Genomic DNA, 11,161 nt, shown 5'->3' on the forward strand with positions numbered 1-11,161 from the left:
AGAAATGAAGAGACAGTGAAAGAAACTGCCAAGAGTAGGAGGGCTTTTCAAAGAAGAAAAATCCATTGAATTTCATGTCTATTTTTTTTAAATATCCTACTCTCACCAATGGACAGTTCATGGAAACAGAAATTAAACAGAGACACATTGAAACTAATAGAAGTTATGAACCAAACGGAATTAACAGATATCTATAGAACATTTCATCCTGAAACAAAAGAATATACATTCTTCTAAGCACCTCATGGTACCTTCTTAAGGTCACAAAACAAGCCTCAACAGATACAAGAAGATTGAAATAATCCAATGTATTCTATCAGATCACCACGGAATATGGCCAGACTTCAATAACAACAAAAACAACAGAAAGCTCACATACTCATGGAAACTGAACAACACTCTATTCAATGATAACTTGGTCTAGGAAGAAATAAAGACATTCTAGAATTCAATGTTAATGAAGGCATAGCATACTCAAACTTATAGGACACAATGAAAGCAGTGCTAAGAGAAAAAATTAATAGTCTTTATAAAGAAATTGGAGAGATCCTATACTAGCAACTTAACAGCACACCTGAAATCTCTAGAACCAAAGTAAGAAAACATACCCAAGAGTAGATGGCAGGAAATAGTCAAATTAAGGGTGGAAATCAACCAATTAGAAACAAAGACAACAATACAAATAATCAACAAAACCAAGAGCTGATTCTTTGAGAAAAATCAACAAGATAGATATGCCCTTAGCCAAACCAACTAAAGGACACAAAGACAGTATTCAAATTAACAAAATCAAAAATGAAAAAGGAGACGTAAAAACAGAAACTGAGGAAATTAAAAAACAAGCAAACATCAGATCTTACTACAAAAGCCTATATGTAATAAAACTGGAAAATCTAGATGAAAGGGGTGATGACAGATACCATGTACCAAAGTTAAATCAAGATCAGGTAAACTATCTAAACAGTCCCATAACCCCTAAAGAATGAGAAGCAGTCATTAAAAATCTCCCAACCAGAAAACAAACAAACCAACAAACAAAAGCCCAGGGCCAGTTTTAGTGCAGAATTCTAACAGACCTTCAAGGAAGAGCTAGTACCAATACTCCTCAAACTATTCCACAAAATAGAAAGAGAAGGAACATTACCTAATTCATTCTATGAAGCCACAGTTTACTCTGATACCTAAACTACAAAGAGACTCAACAAAGAAAGAGAACTTCAGACCAATTTCGCTTATGAATATTGATGCAAAAATACTCAATAAAATTCTTGCAGTCAGAACATGAAAACACATCAAAACTATCATTCACCACGATCAAGTAAGCTTCATCCCAGGGATGCAAGGTTGGTTCAATATATGGAAATCTATTCACATAATCCACTATATAAACAAACTCAAAGAAAAACGTCACATGATCATCTCATCATATGCTGAAAAAGCCTTTGACAAAATACAACACCCTTTAATGTTAAAAGTCTTGGGGAGAGATCAGGAATTCATGGCTTATACCTAAACATAGTAAAGGCAATATATAGCAAATCAGTAGCCAACATCAAACTAAATGGAGAGAAACTTGAAGCAATAACAGTAAAATCTGTTTTACTGACAGACAAGGCTGCCCACTCTCTCCCTATCTATTCAATATAGTACTAGAAGTTCTAGTCAAAGCAATTAGACAACAAAAGGAGATGAAGGGGATACAAATTGGAAAGGATGATATCAAGAAATCACTATTTGTGGATGATATTATAGTATACATAAACGACCCAAAGAATCTACCAAAGAACACCTACAGCTGATAAATAACTTCAGCAATATGGCTGGATATAAAATTAACTCGAACAAATCAGTAGTCTTTCTTTATATAAATGATAAATGGGCCGAGAAAGAAATTAGGGAAACCACTACCTTCACAATAGCTAACAAATAACATAAAATATCTTGTTGCAACTCTAATCAAACAAGTTAAAAATCCCCATGACAAGAAATTCAAGTCCCTGAAGAAAGACATCAAAAAAGACCTCAGAATATGGGAAGCTCTCCCAAGCTCATGAATTATTGGGATTAACATAGTAAAAATGGCCATGTTACCAAAAGTAATCTACAGAATCAATGCAAACCCATCAAAATTCGAACATAATTTTTCACAGACATGGAAAGAGAAATTCTCATCTTCATAAGGAAAAGCCAAAAAAGCCAGGATAGTGGAAACAATTCTCAACAATAAAAGAACATCTCAGGAGGGTTGGTGTGTGTGTGTGTAACTCACCATCCCTGACCTCAAGCTGTATTACAGAGCAATTGCTATAAAAACTGCATGGTATCGGTACAGAGTCAGGCACGTAGATCAATGGAATAGAATTGAAGACCCAGAAATAAACCCACACAACTATAGACACTTGTTCTTTGACAAAAATTATCCAAAACCATACAGTGGAGAAAAAGAAAGCATCTTCAAAAAATGGTGATGGTCTAGCTGACAGGCTGCATGTAGAAGAATGCATAGTGATCCATATTTATCACCTTGTACAAAGCTTATGTCCAAGTGGATCAAGAACCTCCACATAAAAACAGATACACTGAAACTAATAGAAGAGAAAATGGGAAAGAGCCTCCAACACATTGGCACAGGGGAAATTTTCCTGAACAGAACACCAATGGCTCCGGCTCTAAGATCAGCATTTGACAAATGGGAACTGATGAAAAGCTTCTGTAAGGCAAAGAACACTGTCAATAGGACAAAGTGGCAACCTACAGATTGGAAAAAGATCTTCACTAACCCTATATCTGATAGAGGGCTAATATCCAAAATATATAAAGAACTCAAGAAGTTAGACTCCAGAGAACTAAGTAACCCTATTAAAAATGGGATACAGAAATAAACAGAGAATTTTCCACAGAGGAATCTCGAATGGCTGAGAAGCACCTAAAGAAATGTTCTACATCACTAGTCATCTGGGAAATGCAAACCAAAACAACCCTGAGATTCCGCCGCACACCAGTCAGAATGGCTAAGATAAAAAATTCAGGTGACAGCAGATGCTGGTGAGGATGTGGAGAAAGAGGAACACTCCTCCATTGCTGGTGGGATTGCAAGCTGGTACATCCACTCTGGAAATCAGTTTGGCAGTTCCTCAGAAAATTGGACATAGTTCTACCAGAAGATCCAGCAATACCACTCCTGGGTATATACCCAGAAGATGTTCCAACTTAAGGACACATGCTCCACTATATTCATAACAGTCTTATTCACAATAGCCAGAATCTGGAAACAACCCAGTTGTCCTTCAACTGAAGAATGGATACAGAAAATGTGGTTCATTTACACAATGGAATACTATTCAGTTATTAAAAATGAGGACACCAAGAATTTTACAGGCAAATAGATGAAACTAGAAAATATACTGAGTGAGTTAACTGTCTTAGGGTTTTACTGCTGTGAACAGACACCATGACCAAAGCAACTCTTTTTTTTGTTGTTTTGTTTTTCGAGACAGGGTTTCTCTGTGTATCCCTGGCTGTCCTGGAACTCACTCTGTAGACCAGGCTGGCCTCGAACTCAGAAATCCTCCTGCCTCTGCCTCCCGAGTGCTGGGATTAAAGGCGTGCGCCAGCCACCACGCCTGGCTCCAAAGCAACTCTTAAAAAGAACATTTAATTGGGGTTTTCTTACAGATTCAGAGGTTCAGTCAATTATCAAGGCAGGAGCATGGCAGAATCCAGGCTGGTATGGTGCAGGAGGAGCTGAGAGTTCTATATCTTCATCTGGAGGCTGCTAGCAGAATACTGGCTTCCAGGCAGCTAGTATGAGGGTCTTAAGCCCACGTCCACTGTGATGCACCTACTCCAACAAGGTCACACCTTCTAATAATGCCACTCCCTGGGCCAAGCATATACAAACCATTACCATAACCCAGACCCTAAAGGATATGCATGGTATGTACTCACTGAGAAGTGGATATTAGCCAAAAAGTTCAGAATATCCATAATACAACTCACAGACCTTTGGAAGTTTAACAAGCGGGATGGCCGAGTGAGGATGCTTCAATCCCATTTAGATGGGGAAACAAAATAATTATGAGGCAGAGTCAGGGAAGCACCTGGGTAGGGGAGTTGGAGGGGAAAGAGGGGAGCAGGATCACATATGAGGGGAGACAGAAGAGAAAGCCAGAGGGCCAGGAGAATGAATGGAAATATGCAGCAGTGTGTGGTTGGGGGCCTGGGGAAACCTTTAGAAAGTCACAGAGACCTGGGTTGTGAGAGGCTCCGAGGACTCAGTGGGGATGACCTTAGCCAAAATGCCCAACAATGTGGAGATGGAAACTGAGTTGACCACTTCCAGTAGATAGACATGGCCTCCAGTGGAGGGATGGGGCCACCACCCATCTTAATAGTTTTTGACCCAGAATCATTCCTGCCTACGTGAAATACAGGGACAAAAATGGAGCAGAGACCAAAGGAAAGGCCATCCAGTGACTGGCCCAACATGGGATCCATACCATGAGTAGGCACCAAACACTGACATTATTACTCAGGCATTGTTGTACTTGCAGACAGGAGCCTAGCATGGTTGTCCACTGAGAGGCCCTACCAGCAGCTGACTGAGACAGATGTAGATACCTACAACTAAGCATTGAACTGAGGTCAGAACCCCATATGGAAGAGTTAGGAGAAGGATTGAAGGAGCTGAAGTGGATTCCAACCCCATAGGAAGAACAACAGTGTAAACTAACCTGGACGCCTCAGAGCTCCAGAGCTCCCAGAGACTAAGCCATCAACCAAAGAGCATACACAAGGTGGTCCCATAGCCCCCGGCACATAAGGAGCAGAGAACTGCCAGAAGAGGAGGTTGTGTCCCCTGGAACTGAAGTGAATAGCCATACGTGGGCTGGAAATTAAATCTGTGTCTTCTGCTAAAGTAGTTAAGTGCTCTTAACTGCTGAGCCATTTCTACAGCCCCCAATTTTACTGTTTTAGCCCTAGTCTTCCTTTGGAGCCTAACATGTACTCCATTCTAATATTTATGATCAATGTGTAGTTCTCACCATGGGACCTTTGCCCTTATTAGCTACAGTAAGTTGGCTGATGACTTAATTCCAACCTTTAGACTGATATCAGAGAGTTCCAGGAGTGTGTGCTGTAGGTTGGGCCCTCCGTTTAGGTGGCAACCCCAAGAGGAGGGGCTGGTGTTAGAATTGGTTGTCAGGGATTTTTCTAAATCATCTAGAGACAAGCATTATTAAGAGTCAGTTTAGAGTCTATAACAAAATAACATAAACTGAGTTGCTAGTAAGTAGCAAAATTTACTTCTCAGAGTTGTGATGTTTGGGAAGTCCAAATTTAATTTTGGCACAGCAAATGTCTAGTGAGGACCATCTCTGTAATTTGTAGATGGAACTCTTTGTGCTAATGTCTCACAGGGTAGATACAAAGCTCTTCAGCTCCTTATTCTCATTTATGATGACTGTTTTTCATGATTGTATTGACACCCAAGGACTGAAGATTCCCAAACCATCATATGCAGCATTACATTTCAACCATATAGAAGCATTTAATCTATAGTGCAGAGCTATTTCCATCAGGCATTATGTCACATAGAGAAAGACACAGTCTTAAACTGTGAGGTTTCCACATAGTCCTGGAGATGTTACTCAGGGGTAGAATACTTTCCTAACTATGCAACACTCTGGAACCCATTACCACACATTTCCCCCACCCCCACCCCCAAATTTAAAACTACTTCAGGGACTAGGAATATAGTTCTCTGGTGAAATATTTACCTAGTATGCACAGAATCGAGTTTGACCACAACTCTAAAAATAAAAATTAAAAAATATATTTCCAGGGGCTTAAGAGCTGATTCAGCGGATGAGAGCTCTCCCAGAGGACCCAAGTTCTATTCTCAGCATCCACATGGTAGCTCATAACTGTCTATAACTCCCATCCCAGGGAATCCAAGGCCCTCTTCTGGCCTCCTTAGGCACCAGGTACACAAGTAGTACACAGGCATTATATGGAGGCAAAACACCCATACACATAAAATAAAAATTTAATGACCAAGCTCATTGGTAGAACACTTGACTAGAACACAAGATACTCAAGGTTTAAGCCTCAGCAATGAAAAAAAAAAGTTAAGTAAATAATGCCAAATTGGGCCTTTTATTGAGAGCTAATTCAAGGAAACAGCAGTTCAGAATATCCATCCAAAAATTTTGTTCTAGATTTGTATGTGCATGTAGAATATGATTCCCATTTAATTGAACACATCTAAATAAGATACACTAAATGAAGAAAATGATATACCAGATGAATTTTGTTCCCCGACATGCAATGATAAATACAACAATAATTTGTAATGCCATGCATTTAATCATCTTTGAGATAGATAGCTCTATATTCAACACTGATTACATGTGGATATTCTGTATGTAGATCAATTTGTTTAAATCCTTAATATTGGAAGGGTTACTTATTTGTGATATTATCATGACTTATGTCACAAATAAGGACTATCTCTGAATTACTGTCTTCACTATCACACTCTTTCATAGTATCGTTGCTCACACTTTTCTCGTAAGTCTTGTACTTGTATCCTGTATCATAGAAAGGGTTATGATGTGGCTTCACTTTCATTGAACCATAAAGTTTTTCTTCATTATTCTTCTCTTCCCCTGAAAGATCACTGAGAAGAAATCCAGAATTATTGCAAACAAGGCATTTATCCTTATAATGTCGGCAAACTTTGGCTGTGGTAGGCATGGGTAACAAAGGCTTTCTTCTATTCACTGACCTTTTAACCTCATAATGTCCATGTGACAGGTTGGGTTTCTTTATTCTGCGTGGTTTGGTGGGTGTGATTTGATCATGTGAGATTAAAGAAGAAGATTGTGTGGTTTGCTTAGCTGAAGATTTCAGAACAGATAGCCAAGGCGTGGCTTGCTTATCTGAACAGGATGAATTGAAGTTAGCAAATTTACAGGCATGGTTGAGCTTATTTGACTTTTTAAGGCCACATTTGTTATATGTCTTTTCCAGGTGAGATGACTTACATAATCTTTTGGGATTTGATGACATAGTTGGCCTATTTGACTTTAATGGCCTATTTGAATATTTTGCACTGCATGATGTAGATGACTTTTCTATATTTATGCATTTTGTTGATTTTTGTGCATTAGGTGATGGTATGCATGGCTTTTCTAGACTTGAAGCCTGAATTGATTTTGCTGTATTGTTTGGTATGGGCTGTTTATCTGGACATAAGGGCGCTGATGTTTGGTCTACGTTTAATAGCAGAGGTTGAGTTTCTAGAATGTCCTCAACTATCATATCAGGTTGATACTCTGATACTTTGGATACCCAGGATGAAATAGCTTCCATATTTTCTTTGTTGAGCCTGAAATGCAGAAAACGTGGCATTTAAATAAAATGACAATTTAAAATAAAATGTACTATTACTATCATCAGAAAATATAATGCTAGCTCAGAATATGGATTCCCCCCCCATAGGAAAAGTAAACATAACTAAAATGTACAGTGTGCTGAGAGCTGAACTCGTTGTTGCACATGTATATGAATTCATGATAAATAACCTTCCTTAAAGAGTATTTTTACTATTTCAAAGACACTAGGTATTTATTGTCCATGTATAGATGGACACAAAGTTGTCAATAATAATAAAGACATGATGCGTGCATACACACACACAAACACACACACACACACATTACTTAGATGTAAAATAAATGAAATTTGCTAGGAAAATAGATGGATTTCTACATGAGTAATTCAAGATAAAAATGACAAATGTCACTTGTTGTCTCTTATATGAGGATTCTAGCCTTAGTACTGTATATCTAGTGAAATATCTGTGCAACCCAAGAAACAAATAGCCAGTGTGTATGTGTGTGTGTGTGTGTACACCTTAGGAAGGGAGGATAGTAGAATAAAGGTAAAAAGAAATTAGTGGAGGATAATACTGTGAGTGGAAATGTTTAGACAGAGACAGAGGGCAGGTTGTGTGAGAATTGAAGAGATGACTATGTGGGATGTAGAAAGATTAACTGGAATAAAGGGAGTATAAAGAAACCATTCGGAAAGCTAGATATGCCCACCTACGCAATAACAGCTTGACTGTTGAGGGAGTGGGGGCAAACTGTTCTCTGAATGGATTCTAGATTCTCTGTATGGGGGATGAGAAGGAGACCAGTAAGACTGACTAAGGACCCAGGTAGGAGGAGGTAGTAGGTCCACAGGATGAATGTACTTTTGATGGTTAATTAAACTGACATAATAGCAAACTGCTTTCTTAATACCTACGAGTATGAATACCTATGTGTATACCCACAGACAAAGGCAGATTCAGCCTCAAAGGAGCCTCTCCTTACACTGAACAGTGGAGAATGAAGAAAATAAGTGATAGATGTGAGTCTAGTCCCATGAGAGTTCCTTATAGCACCCCTTCTAAGAATAAGGGAGTGTTGTGAAAGAGGTGGCCGGAAGTATATAAGAACTGGACAATAAGACAAAGGGCTAAATTGAAAGGCCATTTCCTAGACTCAATGCAACTGTAACTCACATCAACTATAGTTACCTGCACCAAAACTATGCCAAACATCCCAGCTCATTGTCCATCTAGCCTCAGGTTATCCTACAACAATTTATCTCAATCTAAGTTGGTCCCCTTGATTGATCTCTGATACGTGAATATCGACAAAGGTGGAGATCCTCAGCTTTTATATATTCCCAATTTTATCCAAAAGTACTCAGAGTGGACATGGTGCCCATCTTTGTAAATGAGTTATGGGTCTCAACTCTTAAGGGGAAAATGTTTGGTAGTTAAGAACATATTAGTGGGCTAGGAGGCCATTGAAAATGACCCTTTCTTTTCATCATCTTCCAAAATTTCCTATACTTTCCTCATCCAAAATTTCCTACACTTCTCCGTGAGTCTCTGGATGAGGATACAGCCTCTGTAAGCCCGAGATACTTACAAAAAATGACAACTATTCCCTGTTTTCACTTGTATAGTCAAAACAAGCTAAGCTATGTTACCCACAGCCATTCCATTCATGTAAAGCTACATGTTGATGGAACAGTGTCAAATTTGGAAACTAATATAATCAGATTTCCAGAATGAAAGTAACTTACTTCTCTAGATTCCTGTCTTCCTCTCTCTATCAAGATCTAGTAAGGAAACAGCCCTGAAAGATGTTTATCAATCACCTAACATCCTTTAAATAGCTTACTGGGCATGACCAACTGTGAGTTGTAAATGATTATTTGGTGACTTTTCTTTTCTTTCTTTTGTGGAGACAGGAGTATCTCTTTGTAGCTGTAGCCACCCTGGAACTCACTATGTAGATCAGGTTGACCTCAAACTCATAGAGATCTACCTCCCTTTGACTCCCAAGTGCTAGGATTGAACATGTGTGCCATCATACCTGACTAAACAAACAAACAAACAAACAAAACACAATCATCCTCTCTACTATTTTCTGTCCCACAGCTATCCCAGATTGTAAGCAGTAAGCTCTTAGTATTTTAATTTAAAAAAGAATTTAGTTTATAAATATTAATGTTTTACTTGCAAGTAAGTCTTTGTACCATGTCTGTGCTTGGTGCCTGTGGGGGCCAGAAGAGGGTAATGCAGCCCCTAGTTATGGAGTTACAGGAGGTTATGAGCTGTTATGTTAAGTGCTGAGAATCAAGCTCAGGACCTCTCGTAGAGCAGCCAGTTCTCTTAACTGCTGAGCCATCTCTCCAACCCATGGGATTTTATTCTTACAACAGAGATTTCTTATGAAGAATGCTCCTCTCCCAAATAAAAGCCTGTATTATTGGGGCTGGAGATGTCCCTTAGTGATTAAGAGTACTTGTAGTTCTTGTGGAGAACCTGGATTTAGTTAACAAAACCCACACTGTGGCTCACAAATAGCTGTAACTCCAGTTCTAAGGGATTTAATACTCTCTTTTGGCCTCTTTGGGCACTGCATGCACACGATGCATGTATGTATAAGCAGACAAACACTCATACATATAAAATATTTTTTAAGCATGCACTATTTTTGAGTTGCTTGTCCCCTTGTCTGTCTTTCATCTTCATGGATCTTTCACTTAAAACCCATGTAAAAAGATGTGTATGGTAGCATATGCATGTATCCCACATGCATCGAGAGAGGTAGAGGCAGGAAGATTGCTAGGGCTTCCTGCCTGTGAGCCTACCTCTAGATTGAGTGACACACCTTGTCTCAATGCAATAAAGCATAAATTAATTGATCAGGACACACCTAAAATCTTCCTCTGGTTTCTATATGTGAGCACAACCTGTGCACCTATACCATACCCCTACACCCACCCACATACATACACAGGTTTTTAAATTAAGTGCATAAAACTTACCCTCCTGGTGGCTGGACCTCCTCAACCATACAATTGTAATGGAGTAGACAGAAACAGGTAAAGGTGAAGGCTATGATCATAATTCCAACTATAAAACCAAGAAGTCGTTTTCTAAAATCATCCAATTTTGGTCCTCTCAATTTAGTAGTTTTAACTGCAAAAAGATTGTATCATTACAACCTGTGTTAGGTAAATGAGTTTACTTCCATTTTGAAATTGGCTTTTCAAATCTCTTTCTCAACAAGACAGGGTTTCTCTGTATAACCCTGGCTGTCCTGGAACTCACTTTGTAGACCAGGCTGGCCTTGAACTCAGAAATCTGCCTGCCTCTGCCTCCCAAGTGCTTGGATTAAAGGCATGTGCCACCACGCCTGGCTATTCTCAAAGATTTTTATTTATTTATTTTTTTTACACAGAGAAACCCTGTCTTGAAAAACCAAAAACTTGTTAACTTTATGTATATGAGTGTTTGCCTAATGGGTATGAGTATTTGCTTGTATGTATTTATGTTCAACATATGTCTGTGTGTCTGGAACCTGAAAGAAGTTAGAAGACAGTGTCAAATACTTTGAAACCAGAGTTATAATTGCTTGTAAACCAAATGAGTGCCAGGAACTAAACCAGATCTTCTGTGACAGCAACAAGAGTTCTTAACCACTGAGCCATCTTTCTAGGTCTTCAGTGATTTTTTTAAAATAAGGTATTTATTTCATTTACATTTCCAGTGCTATCTCAAAAGTCCCACACACACTCCCCCACCAAC

At 38.8% G+C, this 11,161-nt stretch overlaps 1 protein-coding gene across 2 annotated transcripts in view; it reads right to left on the bottom strand.

The window, feature by feature from the left end:
• Positions 1 to 6,349: 6,349 nt before the first annotated feature.
• Gm7073 (predicted gene 7073) overlaps positions 6,350 to 11,161 on the bottom strand; it is a 20,149-nt gene continuing 15,337 nt past the window's right edge. Inside the window, exons 2-3 of one of the 2 annotated variants that reach the window (NM_001382307.1) lie at positions 10,399 to 10,552; positions 6,350 to 7,393 (exon numbers count right to left, since the gene is read on the bottom strand). In NM_001382307.1, coding sequence (NP_001369236.1) covers positions 6,466 to 7,393; positions 10,399 to 10,552 — 1,082 coding nt within the window. In that variant the 3' untranslated portion in view covers positions 6,350 to 6,465. The remainder of the gene's footprint in view (positions 7,394 to 10,398; positions 10,553 to 11,161) is intronic. The other variant, NM_001039240.3, reaches the window with a different exon arrangement.

This window comes from Mus musculus, chromosome X (assembly GCF_000001635.26).
Source record: "Mus musculus strain C57BL/6J chromosome X, GRCm38.p6 C57BL/6J".
Lineage (NCBI taxonomy): Eukaryota > Metazoa > Chordata > Mammalia > Rodentia > Muridae > Mus > Mus musculus.